This window comes from Zootoca vivipara, chromosome 9 (assembly GCF_965207765.1).
Source record: "Zootoca vivipara chromosome 9, rZooViv2.hap1.1, whole genome shotgun sequence".
NCBI lineage: Eukaryota > Metazoa > Chordata > Lepidosauria > Squamata > Lacertidae > Zootoca > Zootoca vivipara.
This window is the reverse complement of record NC_142592.1, coordinates 7,486,908-7,507,749: the sequence shown is the minus strand read 5'-3', so window position 1 is coordinate 7,507,749 and position 20,842 is coordinate 7,486,908. Positions and strand designations below refer to the sequence as shown.

General features: G+C 42.2%; 1 protein-coding gene across 3 annotated transcripts in view; it reads left to right on the top strand.

Moving 5' to 3' along the window:
- Positions 1–20,842, top strand: part of SLC26A4 (solute carrier family 26 member 4) — a 29,352-nt gene that overhangs the window by 864 nt on the left and 7,646 nt on the right. For all 3 annotated transcript variants that reach the window (XM_035126484.3, XM_060279388.2, XM_088676687.1), the window contains exons 2-18: positions 223–396; positions 557–696; positions 1,463–1,573; positions 3,042–3,226; positions 4,178–4,342; positions 6,000–6,152; positions 6,733–6,815; positions 8,292–8,439; positions 9,985–10,098; positions 10,864–10,941; positions 11,449–11,544; positions 12,011–12,117; positions 14,783–14,852; positions 15,538–15,630; positions 18,016–18,111; positions 19,316–19,546; positions 20,265–20,319. In XM_035126484.3, the coding sequence (XP_034982375.1) occupies positions 236–396; positions 557–696; positions 1,463–1,573; positions 3,042–3,226; positions 4,178–4,342; positions 6,000–6,152; positions 6,733–6,815; positions 8,292–8,439; positions 9,985–10,098; positions 10,864–10,941; positions 11,449–11,544; positions 12,011–12,117; positions 14,783–14,852; positions 15,538–15,630; positions 18,016–18,111; positions 19,316–19,546; positions 20,265–20,319 (2,086 nt within the window). In that variant the 5' untranslated portion in view covers positions 223–235. The remainder of the gene's footprint in view (positions 1–222; positions 397–556; positions 697–1,462; positions 1,574–3,041; positions 3,227–4,177; positions 4,343–5,999; positions 6,153–6,732; positions 6,816–8,291; positions 8,440–9,984; positions 10,099–10,863; positions 10,942–11,448; positions 11,545–12,010; positions 12,118–14,782; positions 14,853–15,537; positions 15,631–18,015; positions 18,112–19,315; positions 19,547–20,264; positions 20,320–20,842) is intronic.

The window sequence follows — 20,842 nt, the reverse complement described above, 5'->3', positions numbered from 1 at the left end:
AAGGGAGAAGCTGGCCAGAGGGTCCCTGGAGAGGAGCAGGAGCCGGCTGTTTCTGAAGCTCCATCCCCTGGGAAGATGCTTGTGTTGCCAGAGGCTGGCTTCACCTGGCTCTTCCAGGTGTGGGCGAAGTTTGCAGGGCATGCTGTCCTTGATGGCTGGCTGCCACTGGAGACCGTGTGCTTAGGGGATGTTGTCCTTCTCCTTCATTGTTTCCACCTGTAGGCAGGGCAGGGACATGGCCGCAGGTGGTGGTGGTGGAGGCGATGGAGCCCTCCCGGATCTCAGTCGCTATGTGGTGTCCCGTCCCGTGTACAATGAGCCTACCTTTCAAGAGGAGAATGAGAGGAAATTGGTGGTGCCCAAAACACTCCGGGAACGAGTCCAGAAAACTTGCAGGTGACTGACCGGCTGCCATACATCACGGTTTGGTGGGGTGCAGGGGCAGGTGACACCTAAGAACTTTAAGAATCCTGGATCAAATGAGGGTGGGCCAAGGCAGGGGAGCAGGTGCATTTCACGGTGTGACTCGAGCAATTTAACATTTTGTCCTTGGCAGCTGTTCAAGAAGAAAAGCCATTCAGATAACCAAGACCTTGTTCCCTATTTTGGAATGGCTGCCCAAGTACAGAGTGAAGGAATGGCTCCTCAGCGATATAATTTCTGGTGTCAGTACAGGACTTGTGGCTACTTTACAAGGTAAGAGAGATCCAATCTTTTCCCCACTACTATTAAAGAAGGTGTGGGGGGGAATGAGACTGTAATGAAGTTGCCTAAACTCTGTCTTGCAGTTGTGAGTCACTGCCCTGATTTACTTAACCATTTTTTAAAAGACTCGTCAGCAATCTGGAAAAGCTCAGGGCTGCAACTTCATTTGGAGCAAAATAAGTTAGGATCTATGGGATGGGTGGTGCTGTGGGTTAAACCACAGAGCCTAGGGCTTGCTGATCAGAAAGTCAGCGGTTCAAATCCCCACGACGGGGTGAGCTCCCGTTGCTCGGTCCCAGCTCCTGCCAACCTAGCAGTTCGAAAGCACGTCAAAGTGCAAGTAGATAAATAGGTACCGCTCTGGCGGGAAGGTAAACGGCATTTCCGTGCACTGCTCTGGTTTGCCAGAAGTGGCTTAGTCATGCTGGCCACATGAACCGGAAGCTGTATGCCGGCTCCCTCGGCCAGTAAAGCGAGATGAGCACCACAACCCCAGAGTCGTCCATGACTGGACCTAATGGTCAGCGGTCCCTTTACCTTCACCTTAAGTTAGGATCCAACTGAAAATCTAGCTAACTTGCAAATTGTGTGCTTCAAAACATGAATAGCTCCTATTTGTACATGGAACTTTGTTTAAGATGTGGAATACACAAGTCAATAATACCTCTGTAGAAAGGTACTACTTGATTTAGATATCAAAAGAGTCTGTTGTAAGATTAGTCAATACAATACAATACTTTATTTTCTGTCATTTCAGGCTTGGCGTATGCACTACTGGTTGCAGTTCCTGTTGGATATGGTCTCTACTCTGCTTTTTTCCCCATCCTGACATACTTCTTCTTGGGAACATCAAGACACATCTCAGTTGGTAATTGTATATTTCTCATGTTACTATTGGCCAACTATTAATTCCAGAATGCTGAACTTATTCAAAGGTATTGGAATATCTCAGACAGTAGTTTTAGTGAAACCAGTTTACTAATATGCTTTTATGGTGGCATCTTCTTATTGTGTTTGAGTAGAGCTTTATGCTTATCCACATTTTCCCACAAAGTGTAGAATTGTAGAGTTGCAAGGGACCACAAGGGTCATCTAGTCCAACCCCCAAAATGCAGAAATATTTTTGCCCAATGTGGGGCTCGAACCTACAAACCTGAGATTCAGAGTCTCATGCTCTATCAACTGAGCTATCTTTCTGCCATGACTACTGGAAATAGCTTTGATGCCTACATTATATGTATGTAATCTCTTATTTTGCTAGTACTGTTCCTTAGCAGAGCTCTTTACAAGACATCAGGTTCAATGCCAGTTTTGATTCACTTAGGTTCACACAGGTCCAAATGTAATAGTTAAGCACTTTGAACTCAGCATGATGACTCCAACGTATTAATTGCTAATTCTAGACGACAGAAAGCTGTGACAATAATGCAGAAAATATACACTCTCGAGGATTCTAGTTTATGGTGTGTATGACAAACTGGATATTTTTTTCTGTGGTAGCTTTGGGCGATAGACAGTGTTAGCCATTCTCCAAGCAGACCCATTGAAATCAATTGGCAACTCGAGTCCATTAATTTCAAGGGGTCTGCACTGTGTGTATGGCAGGCATCCCCAAACTTTAGCCCTCCAGATGTTTTGGACTACAATTCCCATCTTCCCCGACCACTGGTCCTGTTAGCTAGGGATCATGGGAGTTGTAGGCCAAAACATCTGGAGGGCCGCAGTTTGGGGATGCCTGGTGTATGGCTAACACTGAGCAGCACCCTATTTGATTAAACTGACAAAACATAATACTAATACTAATACTAATAAATTTATACCCCGCCCATCTAGCTGGGTTTCCCCAGCCACTCTGGGCAGCTCCCAATCGAACATTAAAAACACATACAGCATTAAACATTAAAAACTTCCCTAAACAGGGCTGCCTCTAGAGGTCTTTTAAAAGTAGGATAGTTGCTTTTTTCCTTGGCATCTGATGGGAGGCCGTTCCACAAGGCAGGCACCACTACTGAGAAGGCCCTCTGCCCATAGCTGCCAAGTTTTCCCTTTTCTCGCGAGGAAGCCTATTCAGCATAATGGAAAATACCTTAAAAAGGGGGATAACTTGGCAGCTATGCCTCTGCCTGGTTCCCTGCAACCTCGCATCTCACAGTGAGGGAACCGCCAGAAGGCCCTCGGCTCTGGATCTCATGAAACATTGGTTTTATTATTGCTTTGGATGTTTAGTATAATTTAGTGTTTCTACATTTTAAGCTAATTTTGTTGTTTTATTCTTAGCTGTTTGAAGCACACTGTTAAGAAATGCTATGTAAAATATATAAAATTATTCCCAACAGGACCTTTTCCAGTGGTCAGTTTGATGGTGGGCTCAGTAGTACTGAGCATGGCACCTGATGAAAAATTCCACATGGTCAGCAGTAACGTGACAGGGCTGAACCAAACAGTTATAGATATCACATCAAGAGATGCAGAGAGAGTGCTCATTGCCAGCACCATCACTTTTTTGGTTGGAATTCTCCAGGTAATGCTGATTGGATAAAACTGTCTCAAATGTTGCTGCTTTCATACTTTATGACAGAACTGATGAAATAATAGAAGAAACAGCTTCATGCTAAACACTCACTATTTTCCTCAATTAGAGCCAAAATGTATTCAAATAATAAAACAGAATGCAACTTTGCTTGCCTCACATTTATTGTTCTGCACAGTTTAGAAATACCAAGCATTTGTATCCTTTTATGTCGTGGGATTAAAGCCTTGCATTTCGGATCTTGTCTCCTGCAGCCAGGAAAAAAAGGCTTTTTAGTCTTCTTGCATTTTAGTACAATCATTTTAAAGGTGGGAAAGCCAGACCATTAAAAGAGAAAAGAACTAATAATTATTGAAAATCTATTTAAAAACAACAAGCAAGGCCTTCATGTAAATCCATACAGCTGGTCACCCTGGTACTTACTCTTAAGTCCTACACAAGTTGAGACCAGGATACGTGGAGGAATCTTTTCACTAGCTTGCGCATGTACTGAGAGATAATTGGAGGCTCTCCTCTGGGTGACCCAATGGACAGAGGTGTGGTGGGTTAAAACTGGGAGCAGGGCCTTCTTAGTTGTGGCACCCCAGTTTTGGGAGTCTTTCTTCCTGGCACCTACTTGATTGTCTTGGGTGCCACGTGAAAACCTTGATATTTTCTTAGACCTACAATTTTTAAATGGTGAGAATATTCCGCTAGTTTTATTTATTGTTTTAATTTTTGTTGCTGTTTATTTAGTGCTCATTCTTACTGTTTTTACACCACATAATACAAATAAATTAAATAAATAAATTGCATAAGTTGTAGCTAAGATATTAAAACAGACAAAATAAGAGTCTTAATCACTGTATGTTAGGTGGCTAAATCCTGAATTGTTAAATTTGTGGGGTATTCTAATGCTTTCTAACAGCTCATAAAACTATTCTGTGCTTCTTCTTTTTCCAGCTAGTGTTCGGATTTCTTCAGATTGGCTTTATTGTGAGATATCTTGCTGATCCACTGGTTGGGGGTTTTACAACTGCTGCAGCATTTCAAGTGTTTGTTTCACAGCTGAAGATAGTCTTAAATGTCCCAACCCAAAACTACAATGGGATCCTTTCCATAATCTATGTAAGTGTGTCTTGCTGAACTGGGGGTTGTGCTTGGCCTGATGGAATGACAGTTGAGGGAGGAGCCTGTTGGAGCTAGTGTTTCAGCCAAGTGGATGTTAATTTAGTTGTTAGATCACTGTACAGTGGTACCTTGGGTTGAGTACTCAATCCATTCTGGGGTGCCGTTCGCACCCCAAAAAGTACTCAACCTGAGCGGCCATAGCGTGCGTGTGCGAAGCGCCAATAGAGCGCTTCTGCGCACGCGCGAAGTGCGCAGAACACTTCTGCGCATGCGCGCATGGCAGAACCCGAAAGTAAACACTTTCGGGTCTGCCGCGTACGCAACTTGAAAGTACGCAACCCGCAGTGTACTTAACCCGAGGTATGACTGTATGCATTTATATACAAGTGGGGCTGGCAACAAAATGCTACAGCGTGGAGTCTTCAGGCAGCCATATCTTCTTTCAGGGTGCTCCACTACATTCCCCCTCCCTCCTGTTTTCTATGCCTCCTGCAACAGTTAGTCATCATTCTGTGGCCGGTGAGCATGCTCATTCCTCCTTGGCTGTTTTGGGTTTAGTTTTGGTTTTGCTCCCTTGAGGTTTCCCCCTTAAATATTTTTTCTTCTACTTCAGACTTTAGGATTTCCCAAACATGTTGATATGTTTTTGGCTACGCAGCCATTTGTTTCTTTTGGACCTGAGTTTGCTGTTACTTGATACAAGTAGGACCTGCAGCACAATGTTGCATTTTGGAGTGCTTGTCTTCGGGATTCTGGTCAACCTGCCATCCCCACTTTGCCCCCTGCCAGCTGAGCATGCTCAGTCCTCATTGAACAGTTTTATGGGGTTATCCGTCTTACATCCCCCCCCTCCTAATTTTCTTTTCTGTAATTGATTCTGGAAGTCCGTACTTAACCTGAAGCGTACTTAACCTGAAGCGAACTTTCCCATTGCAAGTAATGGAAAGTGGATTAATCCGTTCCAGACAGGTTAAACTGAAAATACTCAAACTAAAGCATGCTTAAATCGAGGTATGCCTGTATTTCCTTTAAAGGTAAAGGTAAAGGGACCCCTGACCATTAGGTCCAGTCGTGACCAACTCTGGGGTTGTGCGCTCATCTCGCATTATTGGCCGAGGGAGCCGGCGTATGGCTTCCAGGTCATGTGGCCAGCATGACAAAGCCGCTTCTGGCAAACCAGAGCAGCACATGGAAACGCCGTTTACCTTCCTGCTGTAGCGGTTCCTATTTATCTACTTGCATTTTGACGTGCTTTCGAACTGCTAGGTTGGCAGTAGCTGGGACCGAGCAACGGGAGCTCACCCCATCACAGGGATTCGAACCGCCGACCTTCCGATCGGCAAGCCCTAGGCTCAGTGGTTTAACCACAGCGCCACCTGGGTCCCATGCGTATTTCCTTTAGGGTGGTATAATACCACAGTCATGGTTTTCCCTTAAAAAAATATTGGGGGCCCTAGTTTGTTAAGGGTACGGAGAGGTGTTAGGAGACCACAGTTTCTCTCACAGAGTGGTTTGACAACCAATCACTCTTCCCAGGGAAGTAATAACTGGTAATATATAGCTTTAAGTGAATAGTGCAGATGGGACCTTAGACTGAGAATGTGGTTTATTCAAACTGAATGGTAGCATTTCACATTGTCTTTTTTATTTTTAGACCCTTATTGATATATTTAAAAATATTGGACTCACCAACATTGCTGATCTCATTGCTGGCCTGCTGACCATCGTTATTTGTATGGTAGTCAAGGAAATAAATGATCGGTTCAGACACAAGATCCCTGTTCCTATTCCTATAGAAGTGATTGTGGTAAGCCAACAACTTTAAGCTCAAGGGATTTGATTGACAGGAGAACAATATCTGTTTTCTCTGTTCATAGTGTTGCAATCCACCCCAATCTTCAAGCGTAATGGGATTCCAAAGGTCCCAAGTGCTTACCCAGGGTTTGCGTTTCCTTCGGGAATGAGGCATAGTGGAGACTGCAGTGTCTTTATGATATATGGTTTATTTGCATATTAACACCCCAAAGGGTATTGGTTCGCCCATAGCTGCAGCCTTGGATTCAAAGAGAAATCAGATATTGCTCTCAAACATTTCTCTGACTCTCTCTCCAGCTCACGGAGGGGGCCCCACCCAATAACCGTCTTGCACCAAGAGTCTTAATGCCCTTAATCCACTGTAATGGCTATCGCTTTGTCAGGACGCTAGCTTGGCTATTCCAAGAGTTAATCTCACTGTAAACAAGTGGTACAGTGACAATAAAGTATTTCTATTTCTAGTTAGAAGCTTTGATTAACACTTGCTGGATCCAGGGATGAGAGGGGTCTAGCACTCGGTATAACACCCTGAACTCGTAACAACAACATAATGCTATTTCTTTTTATTCTAGACAATAGTCGCCGCTGGCATTTCATATGGTGTTGACCTGGAGAAAAAGTACAATGCAGGCATTGTTAAATCTATTCCCAGTGGGTGAGTGTAGATTGTTCATTCATATACGGTATATATATACAGTGGTTAAGAACTTAATTCGTTCTGGAGGTACGTTCTTAACCTGAAACTGTTCTTAACCTGAGGTACCACTTAGCTAATGGGGCCTCCCGCCGCCCTGCTGCCGCCGCACAATTTCTGTTCTCATTCTGTAGCAAAGTTCTTAACCTGAGGTACTATTTCTGGGTTAGCGGAGTCTGTAACCTGAAGCATCTGTAACCCGAGGTACCACTGTGTGTGTGTGTGTGTGTGTGTGTGTGTGTGTGTGTGTGTGTGTGTGTAAAGTCAGTGGGCTGGGCAGCTATATTTCAAGTACACACTAATGGCTCAGCTTTTAATAGTAACTGTATAGCCACTTCATACATAATCTTTTTATCTACATAGAATTATGGAATTATAGAGTTGGAAGGGACCCTGAGGATCATCTAGCCCAGGCATCCTGAAACTTGGCCCTATAGATGTTTTGGGATTACAATTCCCACCATCCCTGAACACAGGTCCTGTTAGCTAGGGATGATGGGAGCTGTAGTCCCAAAACATCTAGAGGGCCAAGTTGGGGGGTGCCTGATCTAGCCCTTGCAATGCAGGAACATGCAGCTGTCCCAGACACGGATCACACCTGCAACCTTGGCATTATTAGCACCATGCTCTAACCAACTGACATAGATGTACTCAAATATAGGGGGGGGAATGGCTCAGTCATGTATCAAGTGAAAGTGGAGTCAAGTTGACTACATCATGTACATGTGCTAAACTCCAGCTGGTAGAATTGCACAATGAATATATACCGGTACATATGGTGAAACAAAACCAGGTCCAATCTTCACATTCCCCTCCCCTGCTCTGTGTTATGGTAAAATATTAGAAGTAGCTTTAAGAGAAAACGCAGAGGCTGGGGTGGTAGGGCGGGAAAGAGGAGCAACTTGGCAAATAAATTGTTAAGGTTCCCCCCCCCACAAGGTGAATCCAAGACATGTTTGGTGTATTTGGATGGATGGATGGAGAGGATAACATTTTTAGATAGTTGTGCAATTTGGACTACACAGGTACATACAATTCTCAGGCAGCAGGGTAAACACATGGAGGCAGGGCAAGCAGGCATGTCTGTGGGACAGACAAGTGAAATCATGCCACATTACTGCAAGCACAGTTACTATGAATAGTTGGCAATGCATTTTATCCGAAGGACTTTCATGTTACAAGTGGCTTTTGCCTTTTGGGGATCTCCAACTAAATGAAGAATATACAACGTATTTTGCAACAAATTATTTTACGAGTAAATGTTGTCTGTTTACTGCAGGGAGAAGCACCAATGGGTTACATCTCCACCTCCCCAAATCGTTTCATTATAGAGTTGAAAAGTGCCATCATAATAATTTGTTAGTCATAGTTGTCGTAGTATTTGTAGGGGGAAAAACAAATGCACACACACACATTTTTCTCCTTTTTTATATATAGATTTTTGCCTCCCGAACCTCCAGCGGTCAGCATGTTTGGGGACATGATAGCATCTGCTTTTTCCATTGCCATTGTTGCTTATGCAATAGCTGTGTCTGTGGGCAAAGTGTATGCAACCAAATATGACTATGCTATTGATGGAAATCAGGTATGTGAAACCAAAGTACTTTTTATAAACTGCGAAGTGAAAGCTGAATCTTATTTATGGAGAGGAGCACACTTATTTTTCAGCCATTGTGGGGATGTTTATAGGTGAAGTTACTTAGTGGATATATTAGGAAAATAAGTAATTCAATTGTCAGATTTAAATGAGTAATAAACTATTCCCCATAAGGCGTGCCAGATTCTGCCTCACTTTGTGGGTGCCCGGCGCACACCTATGACATCACGTGCATGGCATGTGTGTGATGTCACGCGGCAGGAAGAGCCCCAATGGGACCCACAGCAGCCTCTGGAAGGCCCAATGGGACCCATTGCAGCTTCAGGAAGGTCCCAACAAAATTTTCTGTATGCCCAGGCACCCAGGACTCCCCCACAAATGGTGCCAGTGTTTCTCATCAAGGGTGGAACTAGATCTGAGAGCAACATGGAATTGGCACCAATAACAGACCAATGTTGAGCCCTCCCCCAACTCTGTATTATTTGTCCAATCCTCTTTAGAAGTCAGCCAAGTCCGTGACCATCTCTGCCTCCTGTGGGAGAGAGTTCCACAGTATACATATTTGCTGCATGAAGAAGTACATTATTTTGCCTGCCCCCAAATCTTCCAACATTCAGCCAATATTCAATATCCATGAATTCTAGTGCCACGAAGGAGGGGTAACCTTTTCTTCTATCCACTTTTCCATGCCATGTATAACTTCATGAACTTCAGTCATGTCACCTCTTAGTTGTCTTTTCTTTAAACTAAAAAAAATAACAAACATTGCATCGTTTCCACATAGGGGAATTGCTCTATCCCGTTGATCGTTTTGGTTGCCCTGTCATTTTATCCAATTCACTTTCATATTAGCTGTTAGGAAGAAGTATTTCTTTCTCCCTTTTTAAAAGATGATTCTGCTTGAACCAGATTTCTAATGGAGCATTTATCTTTGCTATCTTTTTTGAGTAGTATATAAGAATGCATATCTGAGATAGTATGAAGGCTATTTCTATTGCAATATTCAATATATGGTATATATGGAACTAGGGCAAGTACAAATTAAACAATTGGAATTTGCCAAACCTATTTTTTTATTAAGGCAATTGGGTTTTCTTTTACTCTTCTTCCCACTGTTTCTTCTTTAGCAGCTGTGCCTTTACATTTATATGTCTATTTCTAGGAACAGCTACAGACCAATGGCAGCCTACAGAAATCTGCCATTGGTCAAGTCCTAAAAAGGAACTTGTTCCATAATTCCACACTATTAAGAAAAATGACTGCACCTCAAATGTACCATAAAAGTTCAGCTACAACTTCATTTGATTCATAGCTGCCAAGTTCTCCCTTTTTCTAAGGGAAATTCCCTTATGCTGAATAGGCTTCCTCGCGAGCAAAGGGAAAACTTGGCAGCTATGATTTGATTCAGTTTTGAAACTGGGTCTAGTCCTTCCCAATTTACAGTTCAAAATAATATTTATATGTAGGGAGAAAGCTTTATTTCTTAGGGGGGAAAAATTATCATCTTAACACCAAGATCTTCTAATCTTCTAGGAATTTATTGCCTTTGGGATCAGCAATATTTTTTCAGGGGCCTTCTCTTGCTTCGTTGCCACCACTGCTCTGTCCCGCACAGCAGTCCAAGAAAGCACTGGTGGGAAAACCCAGGTAATTCCGCTTGATCAGAAGAAACAATAAAGACTATTCTAATCGATGTATTGCTTAGCGCACAGTGATTCTTCGAAATCTCATTGTTACCGATTTTGTGGGTGGCATTTTTTAATGCAAAGCCAAACGTTTCACTGACTTCCTGGACACCAGCTTCCCTGACATAAAACGAAGGGAGCACATTAAGAGAAGACTATAGCACCTGAATGGTATTACCTTAACCTGCATGCAGTAGGAATTCCAGAGATAGATAAATAAATAAATAATCTCCCTGAACCCAGATTAAATTCAGTGATGTCAGGTGGGCAGTCATCTGAATGCTTCGTTGATCACTCAGGTATTAAGTGAGTATGTAGCTTCAGGGGGATTCAAATGGAAGTTTGTGGGGGCTGCCCATCCCAAGTAGGAACCTGGGTTTTTGGAGGAGTAATCAGATGACTGCAAGTTCACATTCACAGTCAGTCAGTAGTACTTTAAAAAGAAAGCAGCTGCAGCTAGGAAGGACATTAAAATGCAAACTCTGCTGTGTGCATTTGGCATATCCCTATGAAAGAAAATTTAAAAACATCCACTTTTTTAAAAAAAATACTACTGTACCACTTAAGTAAAAACTTGCTTATTGCTTTTGAACTTGTCCCTATGCTTCCCCCGCCAAACAACAACCTACAATCCATAATAAGAATAAATAGCCTACTAAAGTCTGTTATACAAAAAACATACATTATAGAAACTCTATTTCCTTTTTATCTAAAACATCTTTTTCAGATTGCTGGAATAATCTCAGCTGGAATCGTACTGATTGCCATTGTAGCCTTGGGGAAACTGCTTGAACCTTTGCAGAAGGTATTTTATTATTGCACTTCTTATCGCACCATTTTTGGGTGCATATACTTAAGCAATGCGAGCTTAAGCAGTGAGCCCTGAGTGCTCCCTGGAAGGACAGATCCTGAAGCTGAGGCTCCAATACTTTGGCCACCTCATGAGAAGAGAAGACTCCCTGGAAAAGACCCTGATGCTGGGAAAGATGCACAAGGAGAAGGGGACGACAGAGGATGAGATGGCTGGACAGTGTTCTCGAAGCTACCAACATGAGTCTGACCAAACTGCGGGAGGCAGTGGAGGACAGGAGTGCCTGGCGTGCTCTGGTCCATGGGGTCACAAAGAGTCGGACACAACTAAACGACTAAACAACAACAACACTTAAGCAATGTTTTAGTCTGCTTCCTGATAAACAGAAAGCATTCTCCTGTTATCTTCCTGTTACTGCTCACACACAAAGACTGCATGCAAATACACATACTGCCTGTGTTTTCCTTTAATACAGGTTAATGTGTCTTTCTTTCTTTGCAGTCTGTGTTGGCAGCTGTGGTCATTGCCAACTTGAAAGGGATGTTCATGCAAATATTTGATGTACCCCGTCTGTGGAGGCAGAGCAAGGCAGATGCTGTGAGTCCTTTATCGTGTGAACCATCAACCCAATTAAATGCTTACCCTTTGCTTTTCATTTTAATTCACAATAAATAAATAATTAAGAATCCCAAGTCATTGGGGCGGGATGTCCTGCATAGAACAAATGCACCAATGTACAGTGTTGGATTCACTGGTTACTATGTCAAACAACAAATTAGTAAGAAGGCTAGATTAGAATCCTTCCTGCTAACGTTGTTGATTTCTGTATGGAGGGATATATTATTACTTTTATATGACGAAGCATGGTTTGCACGTTCCCTCTGAAATAACACTCCGTGCCATGCCTGTGGGATTTCCTCCCATGTGAGAGAGGCAGCCCCAGCTGCTTCCTCACATCTTCTCATTTCTCTGCTCTACAAAAGTCTGCTTTCAGTGGCTGGCTGGAATCACCCTGTCTACTAATGGGATTATGGTCTGACTTTTCTTGTGTTTTCTTTTCCAGATGATCTGGGTTTTCACATGTGTATCGTCCATCATTCTGGGACTAGATTTGGGGTTACTTGCTGGTCTGGTGTTTGCACTGCTGACGGTTGTCCTGAGAGTTCAATTGTAAGTAACTATTATCTAGGCAGGGGCAGTTTCTGCCATTGCACTCCCAAGAAGACAAGTAAATAAATGAATACAAAAGAAGAAGAGTGACACAAGTTACTATTGTTCTGCTATTGCAAGCGGACAGTGTCACTAGTTTTAAAATTGGAAAAGGATCATGGAATATAAATCACACCACACACGGCTGAAATTACTTCCACATAGCCCGTTAAGAGTGAGAAAATAGAAAATGCATAAATAGATATGAGAATATGGAACAGTGTAGACAGAACTAGGCCAACAGGCTGTAAATAGTTGGAGTCAAAACCACATTAAGCTACTGAAAGAAGGCCAAGGCAGTTCTGTTCTGTTCTGGTACTGCTGTTGACATTTGGTCTCCTTTCAAGTGCTCCTGGAGGCGACAATGGACTTTTACATTCTAAATAAATGACCCACTGTGGTGCATAACAGTTTCATTTTAGTACCAGGGCAAGGCAGTACCATTTTAGTATCAGGGCAAGGCAGCGTGGTGGTGAGGTTGGGGCATCACAACTGCATCGGCAAAGCCAGTTCAGAACTCTGGCAGTGCTGCACAGCTCTGTCTTTGCTGCCACCCTGCCCCAACCTGGTAGTTGGTGATGATGCTGCTGCTGTTGAGAGAGCAGCAGCCCTGCACTGTTCCACTGCACTGGCTGCTCTTGTTTAAAAATTCCTGTTGTGGTACCCTGTGCTTTCCTGAACGTTGTAAGGCTCTCGATGTGTAAACAGCCTCCCTTTTTTACATTTCTAGCTAAGCATTATTTTTATCAGTGTCAGAACTTTTGCTCACACACATCACATTGATACATGCAGGAAAAGATAGCATATGGTGCCGATAAGGAATCTGGGGGAAACCTAGCTGATTAGCTAAGAAGGAAATCACTGCTAACATATTCTGCTTATGACGTAGAGCAGGTGTTGTGGCTCAAACTCCTATCACCCCTCATTGTTGACTATGCTGCCTGGAAACTGGAGTCCAGCAACACCTGTTAGGACCACAAGCTCCCCATCTCCAATCTAAATGAAAGAAGATTAGGTGGAATATTTGGGAGAGTGAATAGAATTTAAAGCAGTTCATGCTTAGGCTAACTCAAAGATAGTGTCAAAGGAATGGAAGTCAACAAATACCCGTATATTCTGGCGTATAAGACGACTGGGCGTATAAGACGACTCCCAACTTTTCCAGTTAAAATATAGAGTTTGGGATATATTCGCCTATAAGAAATACGACCCAGCGTATAAGACGACCCCCGACTTTTGATAAGATTTTCCTGGGTTAAAAAGTAGTCTTATACGCAGGAATATACGCAGGAATATACAGAATTTGCTTTGACACACACTTTGGAAACTTGAAGTGGCTCTATTGTTGTGGAGGATGCCGGGGAAAGTATTATTTGAGATAAAGACTGAGAATTATGGTAAAATTAATAGTTAATTGTTAAATGATGCTGAACTCGGATGTCTGAGTTGTCAGTGTGGATCGTATTGGATCCCACCATGGAGCGCAGGAAGGCACACTTCCTTCATGGTAAAAATTACACTGTCCAGTTAATTGATAACTTATTATTACGTAAATACCAGTGGTTTGATGTTCTCCCAAGGGGCACAAAAACATGACACCACTTCTCATTTTAGAATTACAAGTTGTATATTCTTCAGCCAGGCAGATGGCTGAAATGGATGCCTTAAACCAGGCTTCTCAATGTGGTACCTTCCAGGTACTGTTGGACTACAACTCCCATCATCCCAGACCATTGGCTGCTCTGGTTTGACCTGGGCAGGTTGGAGTTCAAGCTGGAGCGTACCAGGTTGTGGGGAACTGTTTTGAAGAAACTCTGAGCTGTGCAAATAAAGCAGAGTATTAGGGCACAGTTTATGCATTTTGCAGAAACAAAGTCACCTTTCTGTATCTTTGGGAAGATTTTTCTCAGTTTTTCTACTTTTAGATTATGGTGAGGAGTTTTTTTTTTAAATAATACTTCTCTACTGCAACACATTTTAAGTTCTTTCAAACTGTTTTAATATTGAATTTAATTTGAGATAACCTGACCTGGGATCTTGGGGTGAATAATTTGTAAAAATAATAACAACAAAGAAAATTAGTGTGTCAGTGAGAAGGGTATACATCATGTTATTTTATGGGTTAGCATTCAAATACCTATCTGAAGTGGAAGAATCTAGGGAAAGTGTTACCACTTGATTTCGCTGCAGGTGTAAACTGGGGTGGGGGAAAGACTCAAGAAACATGTGTGCTGTTCTACCTATTTTGTGCAAACAAATTGGATCATGGTCACAGAAGATCAATGTACTGGTTGAGCTTTAATTCAAAAGTGTTTAATGATCCTCCCTCATAGCTGGCTGCAAAGTAAGACAACGTGGTAGTCCACAAAAAACAAGCAAGCCAGAAGAGTTGTCCTCATAAAATCAGGTTTAAGAACCATTCCACTACCAAAATAAGTAAGCCCTTGTCAATTCACATGAAATGAGCTTTTTATGCTTTCCGTATCTTGCTATCTAGTTTACAGATTAAGTAATTAATAGCAGTTCAGCCAATGTTTACTTGCAACAAACCGTTCTGTATAATACATTAATTTAACATTAGGTTATGTACTTTGATCAATGTTTTGTTTTGTTTTGTTTTTGTCAGTCCTTCCTGGGGTAGCCTTGGCAGCGTTCCTGGCACAGACCTATATAAGAACATAAAAGAATACAAAAATGTAAGACTTTCTAACAAGTTAATATTTCATCAGATTATTGTTTTTTTGTTGGAGCTGCTTGGAGGTTTACTAGTCATTATCCTGCAGCGATAAGATGACAATTGTTCAATTGTTGAAGAATTATAGTTAAGAGGGAAGTCTTGCTGGATGGGGTAGAAATGCAGTGATCCATCTAGCGAGCTAAAGGAAGGGCATTGTTGCAAAAGATGAAGTGGTATTGCTTGCAGCAACTTATTTTTGCACCATGATTTGTGATTTGAGTGGAGAAACGTCTATATTCCCTGCATAAAGAGTTGCCGGGGGGGGGGGTGTTGCCCTCATTCATTCTTTAAATATTTAGAATCCTTCTTCTGCAATAAAGTACACTTTTTGTATGAGCAACTGTGATGGAATGGCCAACCCATCCCCTAAATGGACCCATCCCCTCAGTTTCTGGTAACCTTTCAGTGGTTAAAACTGCACCTGATGACTTTGCAACAGACCTTGGAGAAGAGATCTGTGGTATTCCAGGAGCCCATGGAGACAGAGGTGAAAGGTAGGCTGTCAGTGATGTAATAATGTTAACAGTGGTTAAAAGGGATCAAAAGGGGGAAAGGAGTCAATTTAGCAGCCCAGCACTAGCAGAATGGCAGAAACACCGCACAAATTCATGCTCATTTCAACTGAAAAATGTTTTCTGTAACAGGTGGTTGAACCAGAAGGAGTGAAGATTCTCAAATTTTCAAGTCCAATCTTTTATGCTAACATTGATGGCTTGAGAAGCAGCATCAAATCCACTGTGAGTAGCCTGTGATATTTGCACGCGGAGGTCCCCAAAACCACCCCTCAAATAACTCACGACATAGACAGAATTTTTGGTTAATGGTTTTTGGCATGAATTTGGCCACAACTTTATTAAATACAAAATATGTGAGTGGTTGCGTAGGCATTGGTTCTCAACTGTCACCTAAGGACAGAAATAATAATAACTTGCCTTGTCAACACGGGGAAATCCTACAGGGAGAGACGGGGACCCGGGTGCATGAACTCTCTCCTCTCCCTTCAGGCTCCCAGGGGCTCAATACGCGGTCCTGGTCCCCGACCTGGGGTTACGGACACTGCATAGAGCCCCTGTATTCCTGACCAGAATTTCCCCCACCACGCAGGCATTAACTTGGGGCAACAGAATCAATAAGACCCCTTAATACAACCAAAATAACCAATGCCTAACCGCCAACCTTACAAGTTGTGACTATTTGCTACTCAGTAGGCAAAAAACCAGATGGCACCAGCCAATCAGCCAAATGGAAAAAATTCCTACCAGGCCCCTGAATACAGGTGACCCCTTGAGAGGCACAGCAATGTCGACACAGAGGCCTAAAAACAGTGGAGGGAGGGTGGGGATCCGAAACGCAGCCAAAGAGAAAGGGAAACCATGCATTTAGCTTTTTATAACCCAGGGGTTGGACCTACAACTTGCAACATACTAATTTGCCCAACAACAGCCCAGGACCAATCGGATGGTGGCCACTCATGCCTCCACCTTTGAACCATAGCTGCCAAGTTTTCCCTTTTCTCACGAGGAAGCCTATTCAGCATAAGGGAATTTCCCTTAAAAAAGGGGAGAACTTGGCAGCTATGCTTTGAACTTAGGAGTGGTCTGCTAGCCCCCACCGCAAATCGTGCTCTCTATGATAGAGAACCCGCATTCTGAACACTTCCTATGTGCAGCAGCCACAATCCAAGTATGGATGGAGGAGAATTTCATTTGGCCTGCATCTTAAGCAAAATGACCTAATTCACAAATCTCAGACTAATGTAGCAATTAACACTTCATTATCCTTTAGACTTCACACACCTGCGAAATTACATTAAATAGTTCTCAGCTCAAAAATGTACCAAAATGCAAATAGAAGTGCATATTTTAGAACAAAGTAATACATAAAAAAGGTAAAGGTACCCCTGACTGTTAGGTCCAGTTGTGGACGAATCTGGGGTTGTGGCGCTTATCTAGCTCTATAGGCCAAGGGAGCCGGCGTTTGTCCGCAGACAACTTCTGGGTCATGTGGCCAGATAAGCTGCTTCTGGTGAACCAGAGCAGCGCACGGAAACGCTGTTTACCTTCCCGCTGGAGCGGTACCTATTTATCTACTTGGACATGCTTTCGAACTGCTAGGTGGGCAGGAGCTGGGACCGAACAACGGGAGCTCACCCCGTCGTGGGGATTCAAACTGCCAACCTTCCGATTGCCAAGCCCTAGGCTCTGTGCTTTAGACCACAGCGCCACCCATGTCCCGCGAAAGTAATACATACATAGAGATAAAATACATATTTTATTGTGTATTTTGTTATAAAATATATATATTATTTATTGTTGGTTTTTTGTATCTTTATTATAGATCTCATTGTGACTACCTTTGTTACATTGTAGTGATGTATTTTTTTTTTCATTTTATAAGCTGCCTTGAGCACAGTTTGAACTGTGGAAAGGCAGCATACAAATATAGTGTGTGTGTGTGTGTGTGTGTGTGTGTGTGTGTGTGTATAAGACAACCCCCCCATTTTTTACTCAAAAAATATAATTTCTTACTCATTTTTTACTCAAATACATGGTAAGTGTGTATTATTTAAATATGAACTTCCATACAGATTTCTAAAATAAAAAATAAAAGATCCACAGATTAATGTGAAAGTGGAACTGAATTGACTTATGAATAACTACATGCAAAACTGACACAGACCAGAAATAGTGATTTGTCCATCTCTGAAAACAAGAAAGGGAGAATCGCCAGGGACAGTCTGAAGAAACAGGATGTGGTAAATTTGCTGAAGCTAAGCAGGTCTGATCTAGTCAGTGTCTAGATCAGGCATCCCCAAACTGCAGCCCTCCAGATGTTTTGGCCTACAACTCCCATGATCCCTAGCTAACAGGACCAGTGGTTGGGGAAGATGGGAATTGTAGTCCAAAACATCTGGTGGGCCGAAGTTTGGGGATGCCTGGACTAGATTATGCATACTGCTTTGAATTCTATAATAGAGGAAAGGTGGGATAGCAATGGATTTTTTTTAATGACAATTCACTTAAGCCCATTGATTTCAATGGATTGTGGCCAGTGTCCTGTCCCCCCCAGCTTACCAGTAACACAAATAATAGAATATCTTTGTTCAATTCTGCTTTCTGCAGGTGGGATTTGATGCCATGCGGGTATATAACAAGAGGCTAAAGGCTCTGAGGAAGATACAGAAGCTAATCAAGAAGGGAAAATTGAAAGCGACCAAAGTAAAATATCATTATTCCCTCTTTACTCCATGGTTCAAAGGGGTTTGACATAAACAACGGGCCTGAAATATAAGCACTGGTTTTGTATCTGCCTATTTTGTTTATGCAGCAAGAAATTACTAATATTTGTAACAGGAAACAGGAAATCTAAATGGGAGATGATGGATCGGAAATCTTGCCAGGAAGATGCTCTATGACTAGCATAACCTATGCTAGTGGTTTCTGTTGGTATAAAAATGGAGTGTCATCTGAGAGGGACCGACTCTGTTTCCAAATACATTTTCTGGACAACGTCTACTGTATCTATCATTACGCTTTCCTTGGGCAGAAAAACAGGGAGTTCTGGCAGAGGGACAGACAGACAGAGAGCAATGCTACAGTGCTACAAGAGCTGGAGCAAGCAAGTCAAGCAACCAGGTTAAATTAGAGATCCTAGGATCAGAGCTAGAAGGTAACTCGGCCCTATGTATTTCTGCTCCCAGATATGTGAGCATAGGATCACAGTATTAGACACATATGTAGGTAGCCCGGATCCTCAAGACCCAACTAACTGATGTGGATAGAGTTCAAATAGAAGAGGAGAAGTCCCTTTTCTAACCTAGAGTTGTGGTACCCTGGCAAGGGAGAGGAACCTCAACTTCAAGAGTGGAATCTGGTTCCATGGCAATTCGTTAACTGATTGAATAGAGGCAGGATTGTGCTCGTCTACCTGTGCACATAGCATAGTGGAGACTGAAATACAGTGAAGGATCTGCATTCCTGAGAATTTCAACATTTGTATCTCCATATATTTTTTCTGGGCACAGAATTTGATGTTTGCTTGTTTGTGTAAACAACAGGCTGTTTCTGACTCTGTCATACTTAGAGGAGGCCAACTGGAATCAATGAATTTAGTCAATGAAGACTAACTTATGTTGGAAACAGCCCAATGATTTGTTTTCCTTTTTTCCTGGCATGCAGTAAAGCAAATGTAATTCTTTTATGCAATTGTATGTGTGATATGTGCCTATATGCATAAACACAATATGACAGTTAAATAATTGTGGCTTCAATATTGAGTCCCAACAAAGCAAATGCCCAATCAGGTCATATATAAAGAAAACTTGAAAGTCGATTTAAAATATTTTATTAGGGCAGGGGGTGTCTAAAGTTTTGTTTGTTAATCAGAATTTTGCTGAATATACTATGAATTTTTTTGTATCAGAATGGTATCATCAGCGATTCTGGTAGGACTAATGAAGCATTTGAATTTGATGAGGACCCAGAAGATCCTGAAGATCTTGATGTTCCAACTAGAGAAGTAGAAATTCAGGTGGACTGGAATGCAGAACTCCCCGTCAAAGTCAATGTTCCCAAAGTGTCTCTTCACAGTCTGATTTTCGACTTTGGAGCTGTATCTTTCATGGATGTAGTAGCAGTGAGAGTTATGAAAACAGTAAGAATCTTTTATCACCTTACAAAAAAAGTTTTAAAGAACACAATAATTTTAATTTATGGGATTACTAGCTCGTTCTGTGATTCATGTGCAACATGTGGGTTTTTCTGACTGAAATGGTTAGTGCTCCTGTTGACCTGTGGAATGATGAGATGCACTAATAGCACAATTGCTCCTGAGTGCGTTTGCTGTTGCTGTGGAATAGCAATACAGTAGTAGAATAGCAGCCTTAATCCCTGCATGCAAGGAGAGTCAGCAGAAAGTGGTAGTGAGGGTGTCAAAGAAAGCAATCATACATTTTATAAAAATTGTAAATAGCAGGTGTGTGGGGCCTGAACCCCAATTTGTGACTATGAGAAGGAGTAAGGGGCTTAAACTCTTTGTCCCCCACTGTAAACTTGATCCACAGTAACTGTTTCCTTCCACCTGCAATTTGCAATGGAGGAAAAGCTCTCCTTTCCTGTTGAGTTATGGTCCCCAAACCTGCTGTTTACTTTTTAAAAGACCATTCATACAGTTGTGAATTGGGCACACAATTGAACAAGTCCTAATTGTCTCAATGGCCCTAAAAGACACCACTGTCTATTAAAGAGAGCCATACAGTATTTTGTTCTACTGTGGGCTGAAATGTGGTGTCAATCAGTTCTAGAAACAGGCTACTTATCAAAAATGTCCTTGAGAATACATTTAAGATAACCCCAACCTTTTTTCTTTTCAGATTGTCAAAGAATTTGAAAGGATTGATGTGAAAGTGTACATCGCGTCACATTTAGGTAAACAGATATCAACCCATTTGCTAATAATAGACTGCATTCATTCAGAGTAGCAAACCAAGTGCAGAGGCCACATAGCAGAGTGCATGCTTTGCAGACACCATCATTGGCAAAGCAATTCCTGGTAGAAAGGACTGGTTTAGAAAGGACTCATATGGCAAGGCTGGAAAGGTACTCTGCCTGAGACCGCTGAGTTCTTCTGACAGTTGGAGTAAGTAGTGGACCAGTTGGACCAAAAGCTTGACTTGGTATAAGGCAGATTCAGATTCATGTAATAGAGAGGTGTGGGTTTCCTCATGATTCTGCATAGTTACTGAGTATTTTGCAGACCTTGTTGGAGTGAACAGCATTTTAATGATAAGCTAACAGAACGGAAGCAAAGAGACAGCCTCTACTAGGGACTGTTGCAATGCTAGCTTGGAAAGGGGTATTTTCGCTCTCAGAACCAAATTAGACATGAAGTCAGGACATCTGTGACTGGATCTCCTGTTGTTTTGAAAAGATTGCTAGCAGCCATCTGTTT